Below are 13,727 nucleotides of genomic sequence, written 5' to 3' on the forward strand. Positions count from 1 at the left end.
GACATTTAAAAAAAGACATTAAGAAAAACCCATAAGAGACATTTACAATAGGGACATCAAAAAAAAATTTTAATGAAGACATTTAAAAGAAGACTTTTACGAAGAGACTTTTACGAAGAGACATTTACGAAGAGACATTTACGAAGGGACATTTACGAAGAGACATTTACGAAGGGACATTTACGAAGGGACATTTACGAAGGGACATTTACGAAGGGACATTTACGAAGGGACATTTACGAAGGGACATTTACAAAAGAAAGATTCTGAAGAAGACTTTTACAAGAAGACATTTACAAAATGACATCAAGAGATATTTAGAAAAAAAACATTTAGAAAAGAACAATTATGAAGATACAATAAACAGAATATTTAGAAAAAGAGATTAACAAAAAAAACAATTACAAAAAACAATTACAAAGACAATTACAAAAACATTTACAAAAAAAACAATTACAAAAAACAATTACAAAAACATTTACAAAAAACAATTACAAAAAACAATTACAAAGACAATTACAAAACAATGTACACAGACAATTACAAAAAAACAATTACGAAATAAAAGTTTCTTCCAATAAACTAAAAATTACATTTGATAAATTATGTGTAACATTGAAATATATGTTACAAGATTATTGAATAATAAAACAGTTGATGTTCCAATAATTAAAAAATTACGTTTAATATAACCCAGTATGGCTCTAGTAGGAAAGCACGAACTGGTCACGATAAATTGCATGTGATAAAGGGACTAACCGAAAATAAACCTACCGAAAAGAAAGAACGTCCCAACTCGGCCTTTCAAAATAACGTTTGTCACATACAATGCACAAATATATTAAACAACCTACTGTCCAGTAGGGGGTGTCACATATATGGTATCGAATATGTAACCATGAATATTGGAAATATAACAATGTAACAATTATGAAGTAATGCTACATTTAGCGCCAACCATAAACTATATAGAATTAAATGAGAAATGGTTGTGCGGCACCTTTATAAGGCTGTGCACATTTAAACAGGGAGGAAGAAACTAAAAACGCAACGCATGGCGACATAACAATGTGCTGTTATGATGGTAGGTAAAAGTTGACTACCAAGTATGTTGTTGAGGATAAAACAACAAGTTGGCAATAATAATGGGTTTGCCGCATTTGAACAATGAAAGTCATTAGGTAGCGACATCATCGGATAGCGACATCATCGGATAGCGACATCATCGGATAGCGACATCATCGGATAGCGACATCATCGGATAGCGACATCATCGGATAGCGACATCATCGGATAGCGACAACATCGGATAGCGACATCATCGGATAGCGACATCATCGGATAGCGACATCATCGGATAGCGACATCATCGGATAGCGACATCATCGGATAGCGACATCATCGGATAGCGACATCATCGGATAGCGACATCATCGGATAGCGACATCATCGGATAGCGACATCATCGGATAGCGACATCATCGGATAGCGACATCATCGGATAGCGACATCATCGGATAGCGACATCATCGGATAGCGACATCATCGGATAGCGACATCATCGGATAGCGACATCATCGGATAGCGACAACATCGGATAGCGACAACATCGGATAGCGACATCATCGGATAGCGACATCATCGGATAGCGACATCATCGATTAGCATCATAAGTATCTCGGAAAAAAGAAAATGATTAAACGTGTTCTTTAGCAACGTAATTGTATATAAATTTTAAACAAAAAAAAAAAATTAATATCAATATTTATACCAATCGCATGTACACCAAACTTTAATTTAAATTAAGGTGATTATGTTAGGAAAATAAGTGACTTACTAATAAAAAAATGTTGCCAATAATCAGTGGTTAATTAAATGATAACCGACTAACTATCAACTAACAAATTAAGCAAGCCAATTATTTTAAAAAAATGACTAGTAGCTTACAAATTAATAAAATGTTGCCAATAATTAGCGGTTAATTAAATATTAATAACCAACTAATTATCAACTAACAAATTAAGCAAGCCAATTAATATTTTTAATTTACTAGTAGCCTACTAATTAATAAAAAGTTGCTTACAAAAAGCAGGTGTTTAAATAATAATAGTAGTTTACCAATTGCTACTCGACTTCTGTACCCTCGTGCGCCTACTAGCGGCTGCCCAAATATGTTATACAACACCACATTGCGGCTGATAACACAGTAGGGGAATACCCTAGTAATAGAACACCACTTAGCGGATAGTTATGAAACTCCTAATAAATCTGTCTAATGGCAACCAAGTTCAACCAAAACAAAAATACGTAATCTGACGTAATAACTAATACGTAATCTGACGTAATAACTAAGACGCAAACTGACGTAATAACTAAGACGCAAACTGACGTAATAACTAAGACGCAAACTGCCGTAATAACTGAAGTGAACGAAGCGATGTGTTGCAACACGCGTACGAATTTAGTTTACGTAAGGCTGACGACTCGCTTAATCTAACTAGGCTGATCCTAGTATTAGGTAATTTGAGTATGATATCCCAAGTCAACAATATCCTAAACTTAGCAAGTGGGGCCATTGCCTTAAGGGCAGGGGTTGTTGGCCTTTTTACTAAAAGGTTAAAAAAATAAGTTCAATGTACAGGCAAAAGGTATAAATTTATTATTAACTATTTACAATAAAATACATATATTAAAAACAAGTATCTCACCTGTATGTTAAAGGAATCACCTTTCTTGGTCTTTTCCTCACAGCTCATCAGTACCTAAATTGACAACTACCTTAGGGCCACATCCAATTCTTCATCTCCTCTTCAAATCACCGTAGAATCGCCCTCCCATCTCCCGTATAATTCACCTTCTTGTGACGTCACCATTCGTTGTTGCCCTACATCTTTAGTCGACCATTTTCTTGTTGTCGTTCTCCTTCTTTCTTTGTGACGTCATCAATCGCAATTCTTTCTTCGTGACGTCATGATTCGCGCTTCGTGACGTCATCAATCGTGAACAGACGCTAAAAAAGTCAAGAGGCAGTTATTTGTGTCAAAGTAAATAATTAATAAAATATTTTATAGTAAACATTTTACCTTGTTGCTGGAGGAAGATATGTTGCCTCTTTGCTCCTCCATTCCTCATAAGATCATCATCATCAGTTCCTCCGTTCCTCCTCATCATCATCTAAAACCAAAGGAACAGGGGGCAGTTATCTATGTCTAATTAAGTTAAATAAAATATTTTATAGTAAACATTTCACCTTGTTGTTTGGAGAAGTTATGTTGCACTTTGCTTCTTTATTCTTCATCAGATTATCATCAAATGGTCATCAGATCCGCCGGCTCCGCGAGCTCGTCATCTGAAATCTTCAAAAAAAAAACTGAAGGCAGTTATCTATGTCTAATTAGATAATATCTAGTTATTTACACACTTTTAAAATGGTGTCGTGTTGTGAATATGCGGACTGTTAAACGCCAGACATTAAAATAACGAGTGTCGACACGCGCGCGATCCTACCCCTAACCGGTTGTATATTCAGATCAATAACACCATATAAACTTTATACAAGTTTTTATAAAAAGATTTATACAACTTTACAAAAATCAATCTACTTAACTCGATTTATTGAAGTCCGCTTCGTCGAAACACCAATCTTCAAAGATGATTAAATAAACATTAACAAAAAATAAATAATACTAAGCTGTAAAATAAATAAACCTTATTAGTATTAAACTGTTACTAAGACTAATAACTTAACTTTAAACCATATTCACCGCCCAATCTTAACATAACAATGGCCGACCAACTTCTACATGGACAAGAACTTAACTAAACGTCCTTAAATCTGATTACTTCAACTCTAACCTGCAAATTCGAATACCCGGATGTACATGAGGACCAATCAAACACGACTACAGGAATGACGTATTTGAGACAACTATTTACACATGTTAAAACTTGCGAAGTCTGCTACGAGACTAATGTATTCTTCCGCAGCACCAAAATACCAAATAAATACATATTTTACTTTAATATAACCTTAACGTTGTTGTAAAACAACATTTAAATATTATTAAAACTAATTCTTCTTCACATTCTGTTATAAAACGAACTTATAACCAACAATAAGTTCTTAACTAACAAAGAACTAGCTTAAAAGTCTTGCTGTGTTTTAACAAATCCTTAAGCAAGAACATCGCGTCAAGAAATCCCTTGATTAAAAGTTGCCCCGTGTTTGCCTCCAACTTATTCCACTTTGTCACCTGACCTAGAAACGTTTTATTTTATTTCGGTTTTACTGAATATTTTCGCGATATCTCTTGATTCTTAACTAATGCGATGTTAATAAATATACAAATAATTTGAAGTTACACAACTTTTATATTCTTATAATTATTATAATTATTATGATTTTAAAAATATTTCAAACTTACAAAACTGAATAAAACCAAGTTTATTTTGTTTAACAAAGTTTTCAAATATATTTTTGTTAGTTAAGCATTTCATAAAATAATAAAAAATATTATAATATAAAGTAATATGTTAAATTTGTAATCTATGTTTAAATAAAATGGTTAGAACATTATCCAAAATCGCTCATTTCAAATAACTGATGTTTTAGAGCTAGTTTAATAATTGTGCGAAAGGAAATGTAAAATATTTCTATCAAGGTCAGCGACAATTTCATGAAATTTTATTTTTTTATTGTTCGGACTTCAGTTACATTTAAATAAAAAAACGAGGTGGCTGCAGCTTATAATATTTAAAAATTTTTGATATTATTCGGGAATCAAACAAGAATAAGAAATGATTGGTTTTATATTTCTGGCGCTAATAGGTAAGTCTTTTAACTTACGCAAAAAAAATAATCATATTTTAAAATCAGTTATAAGAAAGCAAATCTAATTTTTATATTTTTCTTATTTTTAGGAGCAGTTTATGGGAACGGATATGGATACCTTGAATTTGATGGTGAGTCTACCAAACAATTATTTAAAATAAGGTCAAAATATTTGTTTTATTTCAGGCCCCCATAAATGGGTGGAACTTGGGTACCCTAAATGTGGGGGGAGCCACCAATCACCCATAAATATTGTTGATAAGAAGGCGAGAAGTGACCCAAAGTTGGGTCGATTCACCAAAGAGATGTTCAGCAAATGGCCCTACGTGACAGTGCAGTACAACAACGGGTTTGGACGTAAGTTTAAAGCTTATGTTCTAGATAATTAAATATAAGGCGTAGAAGGGTTTTTAAAAGTCGTAAAACTTTAACTTTTAGTCCAGTTGGGGATAATAGACGGGGCTTATATCATCGACGATCCAACCTTGCTGCCCGGAACATTTAAGGTAAGTTTAAAACTAGTTTACCTCGTAACATTGATGTGGGAGAACTTATTTCTAAGCGTGACCCTGTGTTTAGTTGGCACAAATGCACACCCACTGGGCTTACTACGATGAACTCGGGGGATCCGAACATTTGCTCGATGGAAAACAATATTGGGGCGAGGCACATTTGGTTCACTACAACATGGCGTACGGCTCACTAGGGGCCGCTATAGACAAACCCGACGGAATTGCCGTGTTCGCGATCATGCTCGACGTATGACGTCACAATATTATTAATTATTACGTCACACAACTTAACAAAATCTTGCTTTTTTACGTATTAGGTAGGCAACCACGAGATCCAGATGCCCTGGTATAGATGGGGTTACTTTTTGGGTGAATTACAAAACCCAGGAGATTCGATCAACTTTGCCCCCGGAAACCCCTACAGATTCGGGGTCGGATCTTTCCTTCCCGACGACCTCTCCGAGTATTATAGATACAAGTAAAAAGTGTTCCTTTGTTAAATAACAATCACAATTTATAAAAGATAGTGACGTCATGATTTTAATTTTCACAGGGGGTCGCTAACCACCCCACCATGCTACGAGTCGGTGATTTGGACCGTGTTTAAGAAACCAGTCAGCTTATCTTGGTACCAGGTGGGTCCCAAGTCTGAGTAAAATATTTAAATTTTAATTTGGCAACACTTTCGTTTATCCTCGCAAGCCTATATTAAATTTTAATTTAGCAAAACTTTCGTTTATCCTCGCAGACCTATATTTAATTTAATTTGGCAACACTTTCGTTTATCTTCGCAGGCCTACTACATGCACATGGCCAGTAATGTCTACGGGGACCCGCTCGGGGGCAACTACCGCCCCGTCCAAATCAACCACAACGAAGTCACCAAAAGTACACATCACCATTAGTGACGTCATCATTAGTGACGTCATCGATTTATCGACGTATTATACAGTGACATAATCGCATTAAATATATTTTCTGTGTTTTTGGTAAAAATTAATTTTATCGCTTTAAAATGACGTCATCGTAATATATCAGTGACGTCATAACCAATAAACGAAAAAAATTAATTTGTTAAGAATTATTGAAGCTAACAACTTATCCTTGTGATGTCATAATTAAAGGTTTATGCAAGTTAAGCCAAAGACGATTTTAAAACATTTAAAATTAAATTTAATTTTGGTTTTCTTAAACCTTAAACATTCGGACTTCGAGCAATTGATTTATTATGACGTAGCATTAAATTATCGCTTTCATTATGACGTCACATTGACCGTGGGCTATTTATGATTACTGTAAACTGGAATGCGGTTTATCGAGATTTTGAGCAAAGTTTTGAAGCTATAAAAATAAAAAAGTTTAAATCCCGAAAATTGCGAACTTTTAACATTTCGAAAATGATAAATTGAGCAAAAAAAACGTGATTTTTAGTTGGTTAAAAAAATAGTTTTAAAAATTTTAACAAAAATAATTAATTTAATTGTTGGCTAAAAATCAAGATGTTAGTTATTAATCTAAAAAACGTTTTGGCCAGGAATCAAACCCGTACTCTTTTGGTCAGTGACGTCACGAGGTCACGTGACACCACAACAAAGGTGTGGTTCGTAGAAATAATTTAATAAAACTTTTTCATTTCAAGTCGAGCGAGATAAAGTTATCAAAATAAGTTTTATTCTAACTTTAATGTTAGAGCTGCAGCAAAATATTTAAAAAGTTTCAAATTAATCAAATTTTGCGACCGAAAAAGAAAATAAGTTTTTACCGGAAATGCAGCAAAACCGGAAATCAAATTGTTTAGGTTCTAGAAAATATTTTAAAAGTTTTAAATTTTAACTTAGAATAAAATATTTAAAAATTATTTGTCGAAATTCAAGGAAAGAATTTTCGCGAAATTTTCAAATCAATTTTAACTTTGTTATTCTAACAATTAAACCGAAAACTAAGGTCGAATATAATTTATTATTCTTATTTTGCAGAATCGTAGACTTTATTGTTTTCAAATATTCTAAATTCAAATAAATACAAAGTTTAACTCACAAAGATGGGCAACTTTCTACCAAAGAAAAAGGGAAGCTCAACACCAGGTAAAAGTTATTTAAAACCAATTCAAGTACAAGTGCTACAGTATAGGCTTAAACGGTAGCAATTACGAGCCAGTTCTATGCGTCATATTTACTCTTGTTTAACATAAAGTTATTCGGGTTTAAATGAAAATTGACACAGTTTAAGTTAACTTTGCCAGGTGGTTAAGTAAATATTAAGGTTCACTGCAACCGTAAAAAGTTGAATTATCGCATTTAATATCCACTATATAGCTGTAAAAATCTAACGTAAAATAAAGCGCTCATTTTTCATTTACCTTAACCTTTTCAACCCGCATCATCTTTAGTTTACCCCATTAAGGGAACCGTCCCACGAACCCAAAATTATTTTTTTTTCAAATATTTATTTAAAGATTTTTTTTTTTGCAAAAAAATGTTTTAAAACAGGTTTTATCACCCCTTTACCCCCCACCAACAACCCTATAAAACTTACCCCCGACGTTTAATTGCTTTTTATGGAGTCTAGTTATATCATTTGCGTAATATTTTAAATATATTGTTTTTGTACAAAGTTGAAATCAAAATTTCAACAAAAACAATTGGATCAGGTAAGTTGTCCCGCTCTAAACAAAACAACGCCCCAACCCAAACCTAAATATATATACCCTTACCCCAACCCAAACCTAAATATATATACTCTTACCCCGACCCAAACCTAAATATATATACTCTTACCCCGACCCAAACCTAAATATATATACCCTTACCCCAACCCAAACCTAAATATATATACCCTTACCCCGACCCAAACCTAAATATATATACCCTTACCCCGACCCAAACCTAAATATATATACCCTTACCCCAACCCAAACCTAAATATATATACCCTTACCCCGACCCAAACCTAAATATATATACCCTTACCCCGACCCAAACCTAAATATATATACCCTTACCCCGACCCAAACCTAAATATATATACCCTTACCCCAACCCAAACCTAAATATATATACCCTTACCCCGACCCAAACCTAAATATATATACCCTTACCCCGACCCAAACCTAAATATATATACTCTTACCCCGACCCAAACCTAAATATATATACCCTTACCCCGACCCAAACCTAAATATATATACCCTTACCCCAACCCAAACCTAAATATATATACTCTTACCCCGACCCAAACCTAAATATATATACCCTTACCCCGACCCAAACCTAAATATATATACCCTTACCCCAACCCAAACCTAAATATATATACCCTTACCCCGACCCAAACCTAAATATATATACCCTTACCCCGACCCAAACCTAAATATATATACCCTTACCCCAACCCAAACCTAAATATATATACCCTTACCCTGACCCAAACCTAAATATATATACCCTTACCCCGACCCAAACCTAAATATATATACCCTTACCCCGACCCAAACCTAAATATATATACCCTTACCCCAACCCAAACCTAAATATATATACCCTTACCCCGACCCAAACCTAAATATATATACCCTTACCCCGACCCAAACCTAAATATATATACTCTTACCCCGACCCAAACCTAAATATATATACCCTTACCCCGACCCAAACCTAAATATATATACCCTTACCCCGACTCAAACCTAAATATATATACCCTTACCCCAACCCAAACCTAAATATATATACCCTTACCCCGACCCAAACCTAAATATATATACTCTTACCCCGACCCAAACCTAAATATATATACCCTTACCCCGACCCAAACCTAAATATATATACTCTTACCCCGACCCAAACCTAAATATATATACCCTTACCCCGACCCAAACCTAAATATATATACCCTTACCCCGACCCAAACCTAAATATATATACCCTTACCCCGACCCAAACCTAAATATATATACCCTTACCCCAACCCAAACCTAAATATATATACCCTTACCCCGACCCAAACCTAAATATATATACCCTTACCCCGACCCAAACCTAAATATATATACTCTTACCCCGACCCAAACCTAAATATATATACCCTTACCCCGACCCAAACCTAAATATATATACCCTTACCCCGACCCAAACCTAAATATATATACCCTTACCCCGACCCAAACCTAAATATATATACCCTTACCCCGACCCAAACCTAAATATATATACCCTTACCCCGACCCAAACCTAAATATATATACTCTTACCCCAACCCAAACCTAAATATATATACTCTTACCCCGACCCAAACCTAAATATATATACTCTTACCCCAACCCAAACCTAAATATATATACTCTTACCCCGACCCAAACCTAAATATATATACCCTTACCCCGACCCAAACCTAAATATATATACCCTTACCCCGACCCAAACCTAAATATATATACCCCTACCCCGACCCAAACCTAAATATATATACCCTTACCCCGACCCAAACCTAAATATATATACCCTTACCCCGACCCAAACCTAAATATATATACCCTTACCCCGACCCAAACCTAAATATATATACCCTTACCCCGACCCAAACCTAAATATATATACCCTTACCCCAACCCAAACCTAAATATATATACCCTTACCCCGACCCAAACCTAAATATATATACCCTTACCCCGACCCAAACCTAAATATATATACCCTTACCCCGACCCAAACCTAAATATATATACCCTTACCCCGACCCAAACCTAAATATATATACCCTTACCCCGACCCAAACCTAAATATATATACCCTTACCCCGACCCAAACCTAAATATATATACCCTTACCCCGACCCAAACCTAAATATATATACCCTTACCCCGACCCAAACCTAAATATATATACTCTTACCCCGACCCAAACCTAAATATATATACCCTTACCCCGACCCAAACCTAAATATATATACCGTTACCCCGACCCAAACCTAAATATATATACCCTTACCCCAACCCAAACCTAAATATATATACCCTTACCCCGACCCAAACCTAAATATATATACCCTTACCCCGACCCAAACCTAAATATATATACCCTTACCCCGACCCAAACCTAAATATATATACCCTTACCCCGACCCAAACCTAAATATATATACCCTTACCCCGACCCAAACCTAAATATATATACCCTTACCCCGACCCAAACCTAAATATATATACTCTTACCCCGACCCAAACCTAAATATATATACCCTTACCCCGACCCAAACCTAAATATATATACCCTTACCCCAACCCAAACCTAAATATATATACCCTTACCCCGACCCAAACCTAAATATATATACTCTTACCCCAACCCAAACCTAAATATATATACCCTTACCCCGACCCAAACCTAAATATATATACCCTTACCCCGACCCAAACCTAAATATATATACCTTTACCCCGACCCAAACCTAAATATATATACCCTTACCCTGACCCAAACCTAAATATATATACCCTTACCCTGACCCAAACCTAAATATATATATCCTTACCCCGACCCAAACCTAAATATATATACCCTTACCCCGACCCAAACCTAAATATATATACCCTTACCCCAATCCAAACTTGTGTTATAGGTTTTTGAGTAGTAAATTAGTGTCAGAGTTACGTTTGTTTTAAAGGGTAGATTTAGCCGACAGTACCCGGTAAAATATGTTAGAGAAAACAATGTTCCGTTTACTGTAGGAAAGAATTTAGGAGGATCGTAGTGTTATTATGTTTTGTCTAGAACCGGACAACATACGTAACTCAAACAATTTATCAACCAGAACAGAAATTGTGTTTTAGTATTATTTAAATTAAAAGTTTGATTTCAATTTAAACCTTGCGTAAATCGATTATCGTTATACGAGAATGTTAAAGATTAAGCACCGCAAAAATTCCAAACCATCTTTATATAAGTACTGAAACTTTTAACAGGAAAACTTTTTTTAAACTTTAAGTCAACTGCAAACCAAGGTTAGAAAAAAATAATAAAATTTTTTTGACTTATTTTGCAAAAATTTAAAAACTAAAACTAACCAAAAATCAAGTTAAAATATTTTTGAATATAAAAACTAAAAAGTTTTACGAAGATAGGAAACTTTCTAATAAAGAAAAAGGGGAAACTTAACACCGGTTAAAAGTAATTATAAACCGATTTTTTTACTCAAAGTACTAGAGCGTAAGCTTGTGACGTTTTCAGGTGGTTAAGTTAACCAGAACGTAGCAAACCAAAGTTTTAAAAGTTGTAATATTTTAAAAATGGGAAACTTTTGTTGTTTTGGCAAACCTAAAGATGAATGTAAGTTATTAAATTAAAGTTTAAATAAAAATAAAAGTTAAACTAGTCAGGTTAGTGAAAGAATATTGAACAAAACTTGTTTAAAACTAGCAAATAGAATAACAACCCGACAAATAAGGTTGTGATCGAAAGTAATTCAGTTCCGCCTTTAAGTCGACAATGTTTTAAATTTGAAATAGTTTTTGTTAATTTTAAATCTAACTGAGTGTCAAATTTATTTAAATTGTGGAAATTAGAAAAGAAAAAATTATGAAAAACATTTAAATAAAATGAAAGTTCGATTAGTTATTGGTTCTAAAAAGTTGTCGTTCACAAATATTTCAACTTTGTATTACAAACTGTGCTCGGTCAGGTAGAAAATGACGTCATCTTGTTATGAATACAACTCTCTTTGACGAAACAAACGTCAGGTCATTAATAATTAAACTTCCTATTACGTCACAATCAATTAATCATGACGTCACACAAAAAATCCGACTGGTTTCTACAAAAAGCGTTGAAATTTAATTGGAAAAGTTAATTAATTAAAAACAAACTTTGTTATAACAAATTGGCCTCCCCTCACTACACAAAACATCAACAAAAGTTAAGTTAGAACACAACGAAGTTAAACTAAAGTTAAAGTAGTTCTAGCACAGAAGTTAAACTTTAGTTAAACCGACAGCATTATGGAGCACAATAGAAAACATAAGCATCACAAACACCATCATTTACGTCATAAAGGTTCGATTCAGGTCATTGACAGGCAAAGTTAAATCGAATTGCGATTAAATATTTACTATTTTAATTAACAGCTGATGACGCAACGACACCCCCTGCAGATGGAGTGACGTCACCAACAGTCGATGACGTAGGTAGTTTCGCAGAGGAGTTGTTGAAGGCACAGAACGCGTACAGAAGCAAACACCAAGCACCACCGATGACCCTGAGCACCAAGCAATGCGAGGAAGCCCAAAAGTAAAATTAAAGTTAAAAGTTTAATATGACGTCACATAACTATGTATTCTGACGTAGATGGGCCGACCACTTGGCATCGATCGACAAACTCGAGCACGACGCGAACCCGGACGGGTCCGGTGAGAACCTGGCATGGGGATCCGGGTCCCTGGGACCGGATGCGACGGCCACAATGTGGTATGATGAGATTAAGGATTATGACTTCAGCTCCCCGGGTTACAACCCCAAGACAGGTTCGAAGTTAAAGTTGTTTGGGTTATAAATTATGGTTTATAAAACCAAGAAGATAGATATTTCATTGGTTAATGTGCGGTTGTGACATGTTTAAGCTATCTGTAAACGCTGGGATTAAGGGCGAATAGTGTGGCATTGGTGCGACTTGAACCCGAAAACTTCCGGCTCCCGACGCAATGTTTAGTAACCCACAATAAGGTCGCATAATCCTGAGTTTAAGTGACCACTCATAACACCACCTTACGGTTACAAATATTAATTTTTACAGGTCACTTCACTCAGTTAGTTTGGAAAAGTTCAACCGAGTTTGGAGCTGGATTTGCAAAAGCTAAAGGTGGGGGAATCTATGTCGTGGGAAGGTACTTTCCCTCGGGGAATATCACGAACGAGGGACAGTTCGCTGACAACGTTTTTCCAAAAAAATAAAAAAAATTTAACAAATCGCGCGACAATTAACAAATAATTAAACAAAAGTCGCGTTCTTATAAAACATAATTTTTTAATCCAAGTAACAAATGTTTTAATATGAAATATTAATTTAGAAATAATAAAAAGTTATTTTTATCGTCAAAGTTTTCAGCATGTTTTCAAATAATCTCCTGTTTATATCGAGCTATGACATCATCCAACTACAACGTCACTTGTACATTTATTAAACGGTGTATGTAAATAAAATATTATTAACTAAATTGTGTTCTGTGGACAGAATTTATTTCCAAGAATTTTTAAAATATTTGTTGGCACGAATTTCTAGAAAATATTTCGCCCATTATGATGTGGTTTAGAACCATAATTAATCGCGCCCTGGGCGGTTCTCGGATTAACTTTAGTGTGTCTTTAAATTTTAATTACAAATAAACTTTTAATAAA

General features: G+C 34.6%; 2 protein-coding genes across 4 annotated transcripts; both read left to right on the forward strand.

Moving 5' to 3' along the window:
• Window positions 1-4,797: 4,797 nt before the first annotated feature.
• Window positions 4,798-5,999, forward strand: LOC145744929 (carbonic anhydrase 2-like). The gene is made up of 7 exons (XM_082562903.1): window positions 4,798-4,828; window positions 4,921-4,962; window positions 5,018-5,188; window positions 5,270-5,337; window positions 5,411-5,590; window positions 5,661-5,821; window positions 5,897-5,999. Exons 1-7 carry the CDS (start codon window positions 4,798-4,800, stop codon window positions 5,997-5,999), a joined length of 756 nt encoding a protein of 251 aa, XP_082419029.1.
• A 1,320-nt stretch (window positions 6,000-7,319) lies between these two features.
• LOC145745401 (Golgi-associated plant pathogenesis-related protein 1-like) lies at window positions 7,320-13,628 on the forward strand. 3 transcript variants are annotated; one of them, XM_082563465.1, is made up of 4 exons: window positions 7,320-7,427; window positions 12,461-12,623; window positions 12,681-12,856; window positions 13,126-13,628. In XM_082563465.1, exons 1-4 carry the CDS (start codon window positions 7,385-7,387, stop codon window positions 13,281-13,283), a joined length of 540 nt encoding a protein of 179 aa, XP_082419591.1. In that variant the 5' UTR covers window positions 7,320-7,384; the 3' UTR covers window positions 13,284-13,628. The 3 variants fall into 3 exon arrangements, with proteins under 3 accessions (XP_082419591.1, XP_082419592.1, XP_082419590.1); XM_082563466.1 differs by lacking the exon at window positions 7,320-7,427 and adding an exon at window positions 11,540-11,666 and having other exon boundaries at window positions 13,126-13,622; XM_082563464.1 differs by lacking the exon at window positions 7,320-7,427 and adding an exon at window positions 11,807-12,389.
• The last annotated feature ends 99 nt before the right edge of the window (window positions 13,629-13,727 follow it).

This window comes from Corella eumyota, chromosome 3, assembly GCF_963082875.1.
Source record: "Corella eumyota chromosome 3, kaCorEumy4.1, whole genome shotgun sequence".
NCBI classification, from domain to species: Eukaryota; Metazoa; Chordata; class Ascidiacea; order Phlebobranchia; family Corellidae; genus Corella; species Corella eumyota.